The sequence below is a fragment of the Dromiciops gliroides genome, chromosome 2, assembly GCF_019393635.1.
Source record: "Dromiciops gliroides isolate mDroGli1 chromosome 2, mDroGli1.pri, whole genome shotgun sequence".
Classification (NCBI taxonomy): Eukaryota; Metazoa; Chordata; class Mammalia; order Microbiotheria; family Microbiotheriidae; genus Dromiciops; species Dromiciops gliroides.
Genome location: NC_057862.1, coordinates 371,848,742 through 371,866,250, shown reverse-complemented (window position 1 = coordinate 371,866,250; position 17,509 = coordinate 371,848,742). Strand labels below are relative to the sequence as shown.

Here is a 17,509-nt window from a genome sequence, read left to right as displayed (position 1 = left end):
GCTTGTATAGTTGTGTGAATGTGTGTCTTGCTGCTTGTATGGCTTATATGACTGTATGTATGTGTCTTTCTTACTATAATTGGTGTCTGTCTCTCTCTATGTCTGAGTCACTGCCACAGAGGCCTTGACTAGCATGGGAGAGACAGCGGATACCCTCAGTTAAGAGCATTTCTCCCTTGCAGATCATTTTCCTGCCCACCCGTAATCGGACCCCTCGAACGGCCACCCTTCTGAGCAGTGCTGGCAATGGCTATATTTATGCTTGGTCGATTCATGACAAAGGGGGCTTGCTGGGAAAATTCCAGCCAGGGGGTAATCAATATCAGGATTCAGTTGTTAGTGCCATGGTCAGTGATGAAAAGGACTGGATCCTAATAACTGGAGACTCCAAAGGGTACCTCAAGGTGAGTGTGGGATCTCATGTTAAGGCTGAGACATTAAAGAAATAATTTCAGTTAATTCATGGTCTCTTCCTCTTCATTGTTGTTATTGCCAAGGCCAACTCCTCTTTATATGCCCTCAATTATTTTCTTTCTTTCTTTCTTTCTTTCTTTCTTTCTTTCTTTCTTTCTTTCTTTCTTTCTTTCTTTCTTTCTTTCTTTCTTTCTTTCTTTCTTTCTTTCTTTCTTTCTTTCTTTCTTTCTTTCTTTCTTTCTTTCTTTCTTTCTTTCTTTCTTTCTTTCTTTCTTTCTTTCTTTCTTTCTTTCTTTCTTTCTTTCTTCCTTCCTTCCTTCCTTCCTTCCTTCCTTCCTTCCTTCCTTCCTTCCTTCCTTTCTTTCTTTCTTCCTTTCTTCCTTCCTTCCTTTCTTCCTTCCTTCCTTCCTTCCTTCCTTCCTTCCTTCCTTCCTTCCTTCCTTCCTTCCTTCCTTCCTTCCTTCCTTCCTTCCTTCCTTCCTTCCTTCCTTCCTTCCTTCCTTCCTTCCTTCCTTCCTTCCTTCCTTCCTTCCTTCCTTCCTTCCTTTCAATAATCATTGTACTAGACTGGGGACACAAAGACAAAACCAAGATTGTCTTCAAGGGAAAGAATTGTTTTTGCCTTTATTTCCCTAGTGCTTACTTAGCACAATGCCTGGCACATAGCAAGTGATAAAATCTTATTGATTAATTAAATACAAAATGTGTACAAAATATATACTAATTTGGTTGAAGGGAGTACATTAGCTATTGGGTAGTGAGATGGGCAGAAAAGGTTTATGTAGGAGGGGCAACTGATTGGAGTCTAGAAGGAAGCTAGGAATTATGCATCAGAAATGAGGAGAGGGTGCATTCCAGGCAAGGGTGGCAGTCTGTTCAGAGACACAGAAACAGGAGATGGAATCTTGGGTGAAGGGAACAGCAAGTGGAATATTTATTTGGACAGAAATGTGGGGTGAGCAAAGGGGGTATAAAGTATAGTATCACTGGAAAGGGTAGACTGGAATGATTGTGAAGGGACTTAAAGGCCAAATGGAGGAATTTATATTTTATCCTATAGACAGCTGGGAGCCACTACAGCTTCTTGAGCAGGTGAGTAACATGGTGAGACCTTTACTTTAGGAACATTTATTTGGCAGTTGTATGGAAGATGTATTAGAGAAGGAAAAGGCTTAAAGAAGGGAGACACGGTAAGAGCCTTTGACAATATTTTAGGGGAGTGCTGATGAGGACCTAAATAAGGAAGTTGACTTGTGAGTGGAGGGAAAGAGACAGATGTGAGAGATATGGAGATATGAAGTGAGTAGAACAGCAAGACTTAGCGACTGATTAGGCAGCTGTAGGGCACAGCTGATAGAGCACTGGGCTTGAAGTGAAAAAGGCCCATGTTCAAATCCCAACTTAGACACTAGCTGTGTGACCTCAGTTTCCTTATTTGTAAAATGGGGATAATAATGACAACTACCTGGTTGCAGGGTTTTTGTGAGGATCAAATGAGTTAATATTTGTAAAGCTCTTAGCATAGTGCTAAGTGGCACGTAATAGGTACTATAGAAAGGATTATTCTCTTCCTCTCCCTTCCCTCTTGTGACCCTAGGCAAGTCACTTCATCTCTCTTGGATTAGACTTGACAGCTACTAAGGTACCTTTTAGGGTTAAATCTATAATCTAGAGAGAAATGCCAGAATGTGAAAGGGGGAGGAGTGATAGCAGTAGTTGAGGATTACGATGAAGTTGTGAATTAGACTTCCTGGAGGGATGATACTGTCCTTGGCAGAAATAGTCATTAGGAAGTATTTTAAAAAATAATGAAGGAAGGAATGAAAAAGAATTAGGTGCTTACTATGTGCCAAGCCTTGTATACACTGGGGTTACAGATACAAAAACTTCAATTCTAATGGGAGAGCTAACATACAAAGGGAAGTAGAGATGGATCATTGGCCATAGGGTAGTTGACATGCCCTATCTGTGGCAGTGATTATTTGGTCAGAGTCCATAGCAAAGAGGAATGAGAGGGAGTTGGCAGGGAAAACATGGCTGAAGAGTAAGGAGAAAAGTGAGGCATGTCTGCTCAGACTTTCTTGAAATAGTGCTTAGTCAGGACATGGGAGGACGCAGGGTGAAAGTTTCTCTCTGGGTGGTAAGGTGGTTGGTAAGGAGATGGCCAGAGATCAGAAAGATTTGGGCATGTTGAATTTATGATGTCTATAGATCATCCAGTTGGGAATGTCCAATAGGTAATTGCTAATACAGAAGAAAGGGATCATGAGATTATAGATTTAGAAATGGAAGGGAAAAGACCCAGAGAAATTGTAATTTCCCCAAAGTCACAAGAGTTTTGCCAGTGGGCTGTATATATAGATCTGCGAGTTGTCCACATGGACATAATAGTTGAACCCAAGAGATTACCAAGAGAGTATGTAGAAAGAAGAGGGCTCCAAGGGATACCCCACATGCAGTGCGAAGGATGTGGATACTGTTCTAGGAAAGGAAACTAAAGAGAAGCTAGACAGATGGGAGGAGAACCAGGAGAGAGCAGGGTCATGGAAATTCAGGTAGGAGAGTCCTCAGAAAAAGGGAGTGATCAGCAGTGTCAAAATCTACAGAGAACACAAGAGGAAGAACTGAAAATCAGAGGCCATTGGATTTGGCAATCAAAATAGCACTTCTGAGAGAGCAGTGGGAATGATGAAGTATGGAGACAAGATATCAAGGGGTTAAAAAGTGAGTGAGAGGAGAAAAGTATGGAAGGAAGAAGTATAGACCCCCCCTTAGGAATTTGGCTATGAAAAAGAAAAGATATAGAGGAGATGGTAGGATCAAGTGAAGGTTTTTAAGTGTAACTGGCCTTTTTGGAGATCCTCAAAAAAGGCTTGGACATGGAGACAAGGAAGGGGCTTTAAAATGTTTTAAAAGCTTGGGGGAGTCTGTCATCAGCCTTTTTAGAGCTTCTCCCAAAGGGGATTATACAGAGAGCAAGAGAACAGTGACTTCTAGGCAGCCCCCTTTCAAGCATTCTCTTAGCTGCAGGGGGTCTCAGACTTTACCTGAAGGCAAACTGTCCAGTATTATTCTTTGACCCTGACCTTGGTGGTGGGGGGGCAGAGTTGGGGAAGAGGTAGCAGAAAAAAAAAAAACAAAACAAGAGATGGAGAAGCAAGAAATGAGGAAAACAAAGTGATCATAGTGGAGGGAAATCTACATGCTGAATTCTACCATCATAGGTTGACCTGACTGATATTAGGTATTTCTATTCCTTAGCAACAGATAATCTCAGACTCATTCAGCAACTATCCACAATGTAGGAATGGGTATTATGGATGAGGCTGCCTTACGTTGACTCTCCCATTGGTTAGCACTTTCTTTCCTGGCCATGAGACTTACAACTGGGATCTTTCTTCATCCTTTGTTCAGGAATGTGGCTGGAGCTTTGAGGGCTTGGATTTGGGAGGGAAAGGGTTGGGATAGTAGAAACCTATAGCAAAAATGAATTTGAGCAGGATTACTAACCCAATCTCTGCTCCTAGATCTGGGACATCAAGGATTACTGTAGACTGGCCAGTGAACAGAAGACATCTCTTATTTGGGAAGAAAGACGTGTTCAGGAAAATATTTATCGGGATTTAATTCCTGCAGAGAGTCAAGTAGAAATACAACAGGAATCCCTGGAGACTGAAGAGGTAGGAGGGACTATGAGGTGCTAAGGATGGGAGTAGGAAAGGGTGGATGGGATTCTATTTCCTTTGTTTCATGCCCAGTCAACACATCTCTATCTCTGTCCATCCATCTTGTGAAGTACTTTTCAAATATTAAAGTATTATATAAATGCTTGTTATTATTATCACTATACATATATTTTTTCATTTAACAGATATTTCTATTTTTCTCTCCTTTCCCTTCCCCCTTTCCCTTTTGAGGTATGTGTGGGGAAACAAAATCTTTTTGTGAAATCTACATTGTCAAGCAAAACAAATCCCTACTTATGTCATGTAAAAATGTGTCTTGTTCTGCATATTTAGTCCTTCCCTTCTTTGTCAGGAGGTCAGCATTCTTCACCATCACTACCCTGGAATCTTGGTTGGTCATCACATTTGATCTGAAGTCTTATCTTTCAAGGTTGTTAGTTTTTATATTATTGTTATAATATAAATTATTCTCTTGGTTTTACTCATTTCATTCTACATCAGTTCACTTAAGTCTCCCCATGTTTCTCTAAAACCTTCCCTTTTGTTATTTCTTACTACACAATAATATTCCATTATATTTATATGACATACTTTGTTCAGGCATTCTGAGGTTGATGAGCATTTCCTATACACATGCACACCCCCCCACCCCCCCCATATATATATATATTTAATTAAAAATTGTTTTTTGTGGGACAATGAGGGTTAAGTGACTTGCCCAGGGTCACACAGCTAGTAAGTGTCAAGTGTCTGAGGCTAGATTTGAACTTAGGTCCTCCTGAATCCAGGGCCAATGCTTTGTCCACTGTGCCACCTAGCTGCCCCTAGGCTGATCTAGTCTTTTTTTTTTTTTTAAAAGAAAATGAATTGTTACCTTGTAATTTACTTATTATATAAATCTGGATTTTTGGACCATTAGTTTCCTTAAAGTGGGCTCACTTATCATTTTTCTTTTTATTCCAATTTTTTGTACCTAGTTAATTAATAATTTCCTTTTTAGGACACACATTTAGTTTGGAGTAATTTTCTTTGTATAAACAGACACTAGATATATTATTTTGAATCATCTAATTTTACAACCTTTACTTTCCAACTATATTTAGTCCCTTTTTTTTTTTTTTTGGTGAGGCAATTGGGGTTAAGTGACTTGCCCAGGGTCACACAGCTAGTAAGTGTTAAGTGTCTGAGGCCAAATTTGAACTCAGGTCCTTCTGACTCCAGGGCTGGTGCTCTATCCACTGCACCACCTAGCTTCCCCTGTTTAGTCCTTTTTTAAAAAAAATGTTTATTTTGAGTTCCAGATTTTTCTCCCACTCTACCTTCCCTCCCCTCTCCTGAGGCCATCAAGCAAATTCTTTTTTTTTTTTTTTTAGAAATAGTATGGTTCAATCTGCATCTAGATTCCACAGTTTTTTTTTTTTTATTTGGAAAGCATTTTCCATCATGAGTCCTTTGGATAGCAAGCAATTTGATATAGGTTATATATTACAATCATGTTAAACATTTTCCATGTTAGGTATGTTATAAGAGAAGAATCAGAAAAAAAGAAAGAAAAAACCACAAGAAAGAATAAACAAGAACAATAACAAAAAAGCAACAACAAAAGTGAAAAGAGTATGCTTCAATCTGCATTCAGATTCCATAGTTCTTTTTCAGAATGTAGAGAGCATTTCCCACCATGAGTCTTTTGGCATTGTCTTGGATCATTGCATTGCTGAGAAGAGTTAAGTCTATCACAGTTGATCAACACACAATGTTGTTGATACTGTGTACAGCATTCTCTTGGTTTTCCTCATTTCACTCAGCATCAATTCATGTAAGTCTTTCCAGGTTTTCCTGAAATCCTTCTTCTTATCATATCTTACAGCACAATAGTATTCCATGTTTAGTCCCATTATACAATTTCATTCCTTCATTCAACAAACGTGAGTTACAGGTTTGTTTAATTATTATCTTTGTATTTCCTGTGTTTAGCAAAGTGCTTGGGATATAGTAGGCATTTAACAAATGCTTGTTAATTGAAGAAATACTTATTTTAAGTGTTTACTATGTGTTATACACTACTTTGCTGGGCACTTCAGGGAATTCAAAGTTCCTCTTCCCAAGAAACATATAATCAAATATTTTATGTTCACAAAAACTCTGGTGAATGAATATGGGTTAGCTCCTCATTTTACAGAAAAGCACACCAAGTCCAGAAAGGATGACTTGCATGTCACTTTGCACAGGGAATTGGTAGAGTCAGGACTACAATTCCTGATTGATATCTTCTTTAAATCAGTGCTAAATTGAACACCATTAATTTTTTTTTTAATTAAAGGGATTCATCTCTTTGGGCTTCCATTTCCTTCATCTGTAAAACAAGAGTGTGGGACAAAGTGATTTTTAAGGACTTTTGTATCACTAATGTTATATGAACCATGAACCTGATCTGTCTCCCATAGGTCATTGGTGGCCATGCTATTTCCCTAGTCCCCCCAGAGCTCCTGATCTCCTGGGAGGCTCATGATGAAGGTGTGACTGATGTAGCCTTTGGGGACCATTTCCATGTGATCATCACTGCTGGTGCAGACCATAATGTCAAGGCCTGGAAGATCTCTGGCGAGGCTATTGGTATGAGTACTTTTGGGGAGATCTTTTATTTTAGTTTTTAATTAACAAGCATTTTATTTTCTTCCCACTCCCTCCCCTCAAAAAAATAGAAAAGAGGAAAAAAGAAAACCCTTCTAACAAATATGCATAATGGAGCAAAACATATTCATAAATTGGTTATGTCTCAAAATGCATATTTTATTCTGCATCTTGAGTCTGTCAGTTCTTTGTCAGGAGGTGGGTACTATGTTTCAGCGTCAGTCCTCTGGAATTGTGGTTGGTCATTTCATTGATCAGAGTTCTTAACGCTTTCAAAGTTAAACAGCTATAAACTGGCCTCTTGGTTCTGCTTACTTCTTTCTACATCAGTTCATCTAAGTCTTTTCAGGTTTGTTTGAACCCATTCTTTTCATTATTTCTAATAGCACAATAATATTTCATTACATTAATACACTATAATATATTTACCCATTCATATAGGTCCTTTTGAAACCCAAACAACCCCTGCCCCAAAGAATAATTCCAAACAAAACCAACACAAATAGTAACTCTAGATGACCCAAAAGTTATTTCTATTTTTCTTGAAAAAGAGTTATATGACTCTCTCGGGAGAGGGGTGTGTGTGTGTGCGCTTCCTTTCTTTGTTTTCTCTCTTTGAGGGGCTCTTAACATCTTACATGTGCAGGACATTTCACCATTTTCAAAGCATTTACAGATTTATAACTGTACTTCTTACTACTTTGTGATGACTTTGGGGTAGGGATTTCCCAGAGTGTCTGTTGGTTCCTATCAAGGGAGGGCAGATATTTCAGAAACTAAAGCATGTAGTCATAGATAATTGGGGTTTGCTATGTGACCCTACAAACAAAAGTTTGGGCTTTCGTGTGTGACTGCTAAATACTTTTAAACATAACCCGCCTGGTTCTCAGCGCTATCAGCATAGTTATCTTATGGCTAAGATGACTTAGAAGATCATCTCTGGGAATAGGAGCCCCCAGCCCAGATATTTTCCTTGGGAGAAACATCTGAACTGTCAGTGGAGACCCCCTTGCATCTAGCAGCCTGTGTACTCAGCCTAGGAGAGAAAGGAGGAAGGAGACTTGGTTCTTTATTAATCAATCATCAAGCATTTACTAATTGCAGACTATGTGCCAGGCACTGTGCTAGGTATTACGGATTCAAAGACTAATATATTTTCTTGTCACCACCCCTAGTTTCCCCTTCTCCACATTGTTTTTCTGTTAGAAATTTTATTCCATACTATTTCCTTTTTAAAACAAACAAAACATTATCAAGCATTTACTTCTTCCTTCCACTGGAAAAAAAAGAAAAGAAAAACCTCTTTCATAGTCAAACAAGACAATGTGGTATCGGTCATAACTAAAAATGTATGTCTTATTCTGTATATTAGTCTATGACACATCTGTCATGAGGTGGGTAGCATTTGTCATCATCTCTCCTGGAATCATGACTGATCATTGCACCGATCAGAGTTCTTAAGTGTTTTAAAATTGTCATTATATTTTGATGCTATAAATCACCTCCTATTTCTACTCACTTTGCTTTGTGTATCAGCCCATACAAGTTTTCCCATTTTTCTGAAACTAGCTCTTCATTTCTTAAAACGTAATAGTTTTACATTACATTTGTATAGCGTAATTTGCTTATTGATAGGTATTTTCCAGTTCTTTGTCATCACAAAAAGAGCTATTCTCTCTCTCTTCTCCCATACATACATACTACATACAACATATCTATACGTGTGTATGTATATATATATATAAATATAAATATGTATCTATTTGTTCATATAGGACCTTTTCTTCTTTCTTTGATATCCTTGGGGTAGAGGGCTAGTAAGTAGTAGTGTCATTGCCGAGTCAAAGGATATTATAATTTAATAATTTTTTGATCATAGTTCCAAATTGTTTTTTTTGTTTGTTTGTTTGTTTTTTTTTTAGTGAGGCAATTGGGGTTAAGTGACTTGCCCAGGGTCACACAGCTAGTTAAGTGTTAAGTGTCTGGGGCCGGATTTTGAACTCAGGTACTCCTGATTCCAGGGCCGGTGCTCTATCCATTGTGCCATCTAGCTGCCCCCCAAATTGTTTTTTGTGGGGAAAGTGACTTGCCTAGGGTCACACAGCTAATAAGTGTCAAGTATCTGAGGTCGGATTTGAACTCAGGTCCTCCTGAATCCAGGGACCTGAATCTGTGCTACCTAGCTGCCCCTCTAAATTGTTTTCAAGAATGACCAAACTAATTCACAGTTCTGACAACAGTGAGTAAATGTTACTGTTTTTCTGCAGCCACTCCGACATTTGTCCTTTACCTTTTGTCAGCTTTGCCCATTTGATGGGTGGGAGGCAGAACCTCATAGTTACTTTAATTTGCATTTTTCTTAATTATTAGTGACTTGGAGCTTTTAAATTTTTATTTAGTCATAGTTGGTTTTCAATTCTAATGCAGTTTGATGGCACATGGTATGGAGTACTGAGCCTGGAGTCAGGAGGACCTGAGTTCAAATGTGGCCTCAGATGCTATGTGACCCTGGGCAAGTCACTTAAACCCTGTTTGTCTCAGTTTCCTCACCCGTAAAATGAGTTGCAGTAGGAAATGGCCAGCCATTCCAGTATCTTTAACAAGAAAACCCCAAATGGAGTCATGAAAAGTTGTACATGACTGAAAATGACTGAACAACAAAGTGCATTTCTTCCCTTGAGAACTTCCTGTTTATATCTTTTGGCCACTTGTGAATTGAGGGATGGCTTTTATTTTTATGAGTTTGAATCCATTTCTTAGCAGTTTTGGAAATGAAACCTTTAACAGAGAAACTTGCTGTAAATAGTTTTCCCGGTAAATCATCTCCTTCTAATCTTAGCTGAATTAGTTGTGCAAAAAAATTTTACATTTTATATATTTCCCTCCATCTTATTCTTTTATACTTTTTTTTTTAAACTGTCTTTGCTTCCTGGTCACTCTTTACTTAGAAGAAGAGGAGTGTGGAACAGTGTGAAACTAGCACCACTGGTCTATACTTGATACAAACAGCTTCTGCTCTCCTGCCCCTTTATCTTTCCTTTACCCAGACCCCAATTACATGTTCTTACTCTTTCTTTTCTTTTAAATTCCTCTTCATGATCTTTTGCTCCCCTTACCTACATTTGGGAATTGTTTTTGCTTTTAAATAATCTTTTTTTGGTCATGGATTTCAGGTTGTCCCTTATCTGTTTTCCAGGTCAGTTGTTTTTCATATTAAATATCTTGCATTTTCCTCTATTTTTAAATTGTTTGACTTTATTTTAGCATCTCTTGTTTCCTGGAATCATCAATTAATTTTACCTGAGCAAAGTTTTGTACCTCTTATATTATGTTGTTAATTCTCTTTCCAAGTCTTTCCTTCATAGTCTCCTTCCTTTTCTAATTTTTTTCTATAACTCTCATTTAATTTGTAATATAATTTAAAAACTCTTAAAAACCTCATGCATTGTTTGTGGGCAAGCTGTATTTTTCTTTGAGACTTTGCTTTTAGGGTTATTTTCCTCTTGTAGGTTTATGCCTTGGGCATCCCTGGTATCATAATAGTTCTTTGTCTTCTTTTTTCATCTTTCCAGCAATCTACTTTAGGCAACCCGGTGTTGCTGGCCAAGTTGGGAGCACTAGTCTTAGTATACAATCCTGACCCCACTGGGAGATACCCTCTATCCACCTTCCCACAGTTGTCCTCAGCAAGACACAGAGGTTATGATCTGCCCTGGGTGACCACAACCAGGGGCTATGGGCACTGAGACTATGCTCCTAGTCCTTCTGGAAGACCCTATGCTGTCAGGGTAGGCCGAGGGTTGAGTTTATAAATAGCTCTGGTGTGCTGAGTTCCTGCTTTCAAGCACTCTGGGAGAGACCCAGAGGTCTCGACCCTGTGTTTGTTTTTTTTTTTTTTTTGATTAGATATTGGTCATTTGATACTGGCCTAGCTCAGAGCTCTGGGTATTGGGTCCATAATTGTGGTCCAACCATATTTCATATTTCCTGTTCTGGTCATTTGCCTGTAGGTTAAATTTGTTCTTGGTAGGAAAAGACCCACTACAATTTCTCCTTTAGTTTCCCAGTCGCTGCTGGTTTGGTGTTCTTCCTAAATCATTGTTGGAGTAGTTGTGGGAGGAGCTGGGTTGTATTGCTTCTTCATACCCCACCATCTTGATTTGATCAACCCACCCCCACTTTCCAGATAATTAAGTTGAAGCCCAGAGTGGTTATATGACTTGTCTAAAGGCATACAGCAAAATTAGAGTCATCTCACTTCTTCTTCTTTTTTTTTTTGGTGAGGCATTTGGGGTTAAGTGACTTGCCCAAGGTCACACAGCTAGTAAGTGTCAAGTGTCTGAGGCCGGATTTGAACTCAGGTCCTCCTGAATCCAGGGCCAGTACTTTATCCACTGTGCCACCTAGCTGCCCCTGTCATCTCACTTCTGATCTAGCTCTTCCAGAGCTTTGGGGCCTCAGATGAGAGACTGCTGACCTCTTTGGGGATAGCCAGATAGACTGGATGGGGAAGCAGGTACAAAAATTGAGGGAAGAAAGATTGGGTGCAGGGTGCCCCTCTGAGGCAGAGAGGGGTTGAGGGAGAATAGACAGTTGTCATTTCTAGTTACAGAACTGATTTGAGTTAAATCTCAGGAACCTTTGGCTTGTGCCTTTGGAGGAGACTTGTGCCTGTGGGGAAGATTGACTCCGTCCAAAAATCATCCATCACAGAACCTACAGAAGTGCCCGAGATAAAGGAAGTCTGTGAGTGGGAGTAAGTAGACTGAGCAAACTTATCTTGTTAGTACAAGGGAGGGTGGCAGGAAAAATCCCCAAACTTGGTATGGCACAAAGGTTCCTCTGTCCAAAACTGCAGGACTTTTAATTTGGTTTATAACTGGTCCAGTATTCCAATGTTGAATCACAGAATGTCTCAGTCAGAAGGCCCTTTAGAACATGGAATGTTCTAAGATTCTTTCTCTCTCTCTCTCTCTCTCTGTGTCTGTCTCATACCTATACACATATATATGTATATACATGTGTAAACATATGTGTATGTATGTATATATATACACACATATATGGAAAGAGGGAGGGAGGGAAAGAGTGTCAGACTTAGAGAAGTTCTAGAGACCATTTTGTTGAATCCTCTCACTTAACAGATAAACTGAAGTGGGGTTGGTGCAAAGAAACTTTTTTCCCCTCAAAGTGAATAGGGATAAGGACTGAGCCTGTGACTTCCTTGGTATAAGGAACTCCCGGATAAGGAAACTCCTTTTGCCAATGCAGGATAGTGCCTTCTCTGCGATTTATAGTCCTGGTGTTGCCCAGGGCACTGGGATGACTTTTCAAGGTTTACACAACCAGTATGTGTCAGAGATGGGACTTAAACTCAGGTCTTCCTGGTTCCAAGACCAGCTTTCTATCCATTAGAGGACACCATCTTACACCAAGTGATGTAATCACCTCTAAATCAACTATCTTTGCTACTCAATCTGAGAAGGATTAGCCTGTGCACCTTGTGTGTGCCCATTTGCTTCTTGCCTCTAAGAATTTTCGACCTTAGATAAACAAGACCACCAGCCGTGGGAACTTAACCATCACATCCTTCCTTGTACCGTATTGATATAAAACATATGGCACAGACAAGGCTACAGGAGTTTAGATGAGGGAGAGATCATAGTGGGCTGAACTGAGAAAATTTCAAGGGGAAGGTGAGGTGACTACTCTCCTTTTCCAGGCTTTTCTTGCAACCTTTGTCTGGGGAGGGATAGTGGGAGGTGTTAGATACTGATCCTGAATCATTTTTGCTCTAGTGAAGAAGATACCTACACTAAGGTCCTAATGCAGCAGCGGAGGGATCAGATGGAGTTAATGTCCCTACTGCACAGCAAGTCTCCAGAGGCCATGATCAGACTAAGGAAGTTGGCTGAGCAGAGTATTCTGGGGTCCGTCAAAGCTGGCGAGGGTGTTGAGGACACTTGGAACAAATGGAAGACAGCTGGGATGCTGGTGAGAGGAGGGCTAGGTCTTAGGGATCTTTAGAAACCCCAATTACTCCTTTAAATCTTCACATGTACCTGTGATTGTTTCAGAGAAGTGACATCATTGGAAAGGCTTATAAACCAAAGGAACGGCCACGTGTACCAGAGACTCCGATTTTACCACCGAAGTTTGTGATGGACAAAGAGGTCAGAATCCAGCTAATCAATATGAGAGGTGTTTTCTGGGACTGGGGAATGGAGAGAGGAATTGCTAAGGAGTAGAATAAAAAACCTTATATTTGTTATCTGATCCGGATGTGAGAGGGGTTCTACCCCTCACTGACTGTGTTACCTCAGGTAAGTCACTTCCCAACACTAGAGATAACCTTCAGATTTCATCAGGTCTTTCCTCTGTTTCCTGGCAGAACTGTATTCAGATATTCAGGTGACCAAGGAGGAAGAAAAGGAGAGGGGGGAGGGGAGAGGGATACACACACACACACACACACACACACATATTTTGGGAACAGACAAGTAGTCTCATAGGCATGGTGCATTGAGTCATTATTTTCTCCACCAATGAGTAGAAGCTTATGCACATGCAACAGCTCAGATTAAATTTCTATTGAATTATTAAAGGAAGAGTAATTGAAAACAATAGTAAAAATGTAATGTCGAGATGATTGTGTATCTATTCTTAAACATGAGTGTAGATCTGATGCTGATAAAAGCGATGGCGAAGCCTCACACTAAGTTGGTCTACTTATGGGTTTGGAAGAAAAAAAATATATGTGCATACATACGTGCATATATGTGTGTATGTATATGCACATACATGCTATATATATATATATATATAATATCAATTTAGTGTATTACTTACTTGTATAAGAGATGTACTTCATTGCTGTATTGGGATTCAACCTTGGTGTGGGTTTGGGAAGTAAAGCTGCAACCTATAACTGGAATCCAGGCAACTAACATTGTCCAGGAAATAGACTGGTTCTGGATGGTCCAAAGATGCTAGGGCCTATGCAGTTTTATACTGAGGCAAACAGAGCTGGAAACTTTTGCAAATGTACCAATTTTAGGGAAAGTAAACCCCAGATAAATCTGGACATGCCAATCATAAAGAAAGTTAGATAAAGTTAAACACAGGAGTGGGTGAAATTCTTTTCAAGTTGGACTGCTTTCATGGATATGCATTATGTACTCTAACTGTGTCTCAGAATGCTGTCCTACTTTCTCTGGCGATGGCTTAAGAGGCCTGACTTAATCATCATGCATTAGTATATAATTAATTGTGTTAATTCATTAATATGTTAATGAATTAATACACAATAAAGATAACTCACATTTCTTTAGACTGTTAAGTCTACAAAATGTTTTCCTCACCATAACCCTTTAAGATATTATTCTTATTTTTATTCTTATTTTAAAAAATCAAAAACTCAGTCCAGAGATGTAGAAGGACTTGTTATACAATTAGTGACTGTTAGAATCAGGTCTTGGATTTAAACTCAAGTTTTGGGCAAAGTTATATGTGAGAACTGAGGGGATGAGTTGTTAACCACTAGGAGCATCTGGGAAGGTGTCAAAGAGAAGAAGGCATTTCAGTTGATCTCTAAGGGTAGGTAGAAATTCTATAGGTATGGAAGGGTAGATGGATAGATAAAGCATTTCTTAATCACTTACTCTGTCTTAGACCTTGGGGATACAAATAAAAGTGAGAAAGATAGTCTGTACTTACAAGAAACTGGCATTCTAATTTAACCCATAAAGAGGAGCTGGAAAGAGAGGGTGGTTAGCAGCATGGGGTGGAGGTGTCTAAGAAATGGCATGGGAGTCTGCTTCTGGGCAACATAAGAAAAAAGGCTCACCTATAAGAACCCAAAATTCAAGGGGTGGAGCAAGGGAATAAAATAATGTGAGAAAAGGCATGGAAGCAAGAGAATTCAGGACATTTTAGACTAGATCAATTTGTCCAGAGTGTATAAAATGAAACTATAAAGTTAGGGTGGTATGAAATTTTAAGAGGCCTTGAATGTCAGGCAAGGGAGTTTGGACTTTATTGGCAATAGGGAACCACTGAAGGTTTTTGAGTACATGAGTAGAGTGAAGGACATACTAGCAGTAGTATAAAAGAGAATTTTAAAAAGGAAGAAAGTGCATGTGGGAATACTTGTTAGGAAGCTATTATAGTAGTCCAAGGTGGGTGGGTAATGAAGGTCTGGACTTGAATTGTGGCAGTGGGAATAGAAAGGAGGGATGGGAGAGATGACACAGGTAGAATCATCAGGATTTGTTTACTCATTGGAAATTAGAAATGAGGGAAAGAAAAGAATTGAACACAACCTCAAAGTTCTAAATAATAAAACTTAAAAAATGTATCACACTTTAAAAAATATATTTTGATTTATTTAGTTAAACATTTCCCAGTCGTGTGTAAATTTTCTTAGCATTCACTTAAAAAAATTGAGTTTCAAATCCCCTCTCCTCTTGCCCTTTCCCTACTCCTTGAGAAGGCAAGCAATATTTCAATTATATAGGACACATATTTTCTTAAGCAGAGGATACATTTACCATTTCTTGCTTGCTCTGAGTAGTAATTGTGAGTATCAGTTATGCTGGGCTGTGCTGTCCTTGTGGGCTACTGATTGGGTCCTGGGTGCTGAACTCATTCTTTTCTCCTGTTTTTCTTTCTGTTGTAATTCTTCTCTTTTCCTTATTGTCTGATTGTCATCTATCACTTCTCACTGATCTCAGTGAATTGCACAATAAACTTCAATGGCCTTAATGCTTCCTAGCAATTTACTGTTAAAAAAAATTACTCTGGGCTTGGAAACCAGATTTCTAACCTGTTAGAACTGTGCTCATAGGAGCACAGAATGTAGATCTGGGATAGACCTTAGACATTACCTTGTCTAGGGGGTAGCTAGGTGGCACAGTGGATAAAGCACTGGCCTTGGATTCAGGAGGACCTGAGTTCAAATCCAGCCTTAGACACTTGACACTTACTAGTTGTGTGACCCTGGGCAAGTCACTTAACCTTCATTGCCCTGCCCTTCCCCCCCCCAAAAGAAATCACCTTGTCCAGTCCTCTCATTTTATAGGTGAGGAAGCTAAATCCTAAAGAGAGCAAATGATTTGTCCAAGGTCACACAGCAACTAAGTGATAAAGCTGAGACTTGAACCGAAAGCTTTAGGCTCTAAATCCAGGGATTTTTTTTCTACCAGATTCTGCTGCCACAATAAATTCTGAGTGGAGATTTATTATTCCCTAATACCAGAAAGTCTCCAACTCCTATTAAAGGAGAAATAAAATATTAACAAATTATGCAAAGACACGGCAAAGCAGACAGTCTCGTCCACTATTGTAACAACTACTTGTGGTCCTTGGATGAGACCCTGCAGTTTTGTCTAAAAGTACTTTCACAGTTATAAAAGAATTTTATTATTTCCCCTTGTCTCCTGCCCAAATCTGATAATAAATCCTTCCAGCTACATTCCAAATGCTCCCCTTTTCTCCCTTGAATGATTCCCCCCTTTCTCTACCCCTCTCCTGTAAAATATTTTACTTGCTGCAGAATGTGACTGATTGACATAATACTCTTAAGCAGTCCTGAAAGGTTATAAAAGCCAAATCTGTACCCTAGGAAATCAAATCAGCAATCATTGAGCACAACACAATAATAGATCTCTTTGCTTACTGTTGGGTCTCCTATATTTGCCCCACATCTACTGATGGGCATGCCCCTTCCCAGAGGTCAAGAGAATTGCCCAACACTGGTTCCCCTGAGTCCTAAGTGCTCTATGCTAATTCTTTGTCTTTCTTTGGTTTTGTGGTCAGATCTCTCCCTGGGTCTATAGAAGCCTCCCTTACAAAGACCTGCAAGATTTGACCCGGTCCAACATGGCCATCTTGAAAACAACTCAGACTCCTAAGAAAAAACACGTCTGGTTAGTCACCCAGCAGATCATCAGGAGCCTCTCTCTGGTCAGGCAGTTGCCCATGGAAGCTCCCATCCAGTCACAGAGCCTCTCTTTCACCAGCTCAATGTCATCCAAGAATTCTTCGGTCACCTCAATATCTTCTTTGAAGCTGTCTTCAGTCTCCTCCCTTTCTTCTTTAAAGCAGTCGTCCGTCTCTTCAGCATCAGCAGTCTCAAAGAAGCCATTGCATTCTTCCTCAGTATCTTCCAGGAGGAAGGTACCTTCAAATTCTTCTTCATCCACGGCCACCAAGTCGTCCATCACAATAAGTTCAGTGCCTTCGGTAAAGTCTTCAACCCCAGCCTTAAAGCCTTTGAAGTCAATCCTTAAAGGGTGACCTGGGTGGGCTGCTAGCCCAGGCCCCTTCTCTCAGTGAAGTTGCCAGCCTGTTGAGGTGAACATAGGAGATGGATGGACTCTTTGCTTACTTTGCCAGGCCAATTAAAGTGTGGGCTTGGTTGTTCCACTCTAGCCCAATATTCCCTTCCAGAATTATTCCCCTCTCCCATTGAGACCTATGTGTCACGTCTTCAGGAGAGAGAAATAAATTTTGTTTCGGGGTTTCTTCATGCTCTCAGATTAGGTTGTATTATCTTAGTAGGTGTGGGGAGAGGGAGGAGTCCTTTTCTCAGAGGGATGGGTCACATTCTCATCTTCTAGGCCCATTTATCCTGGACCTAGAGTTCCTACATAACTCACTCATGGGGCCATGTTGAGAGTATGTCTGATGTGACCATGTCCATGGCCTAAGGATAGAGAATGTAGCTCTGTGATGAAGGCTTTATAAAGTCTTCCAGATTTTAAAAAATTCTTCTTTTG

The 17,509-nt window shown here is 39.7% G+C and overlaps 1 protein-coding gene across 1 annotated transcript in view; it reads left to right on the top strand.

Moving 5' to 3' along the window:
- Positions 1 to 17,199, top strand: part of EFCAB8 (EF-hand calcium binding domain 8) — a 125,158-nt gene extending 107,959 nt beyond the window's left edge. The window contains exons 21-27 of the mRNA XM_043980798.1: positions 183 to 404; positions 3,942 to 4,094; positions 6,545 to 6,713; positions 11,367 to 11,481; positions 12,530 to 12,725; positions 12,809 to 12,904; positions 16,548 to 17,199. Of these exons, the coding sequence (XP_043836733.1) occupies positions 183 to 404; positions 3,942 to 4,094; positions 6,545 to 6,713; positions 11,367 to 11,481; positions 12,530 to 12,725; positions 12,809 to 12,904; positions 16,548 to 17,027 (1,431 nt within the window). The 3' untranslated portion in view covers positions 17,028 to 17,199. The remainder of the gene's footprint in view (positions 1 to 182; positions 405 to 3,941; positions 4,095 to 6,544; positions 6,714 to 11,366; positions 11,482 to 12,529; positions 12,726 to 12,808; positions 12,905 to 16,547) is intronic.
- Positions 17,200 to 17,509: the final 310 nt, after the last annotated feature.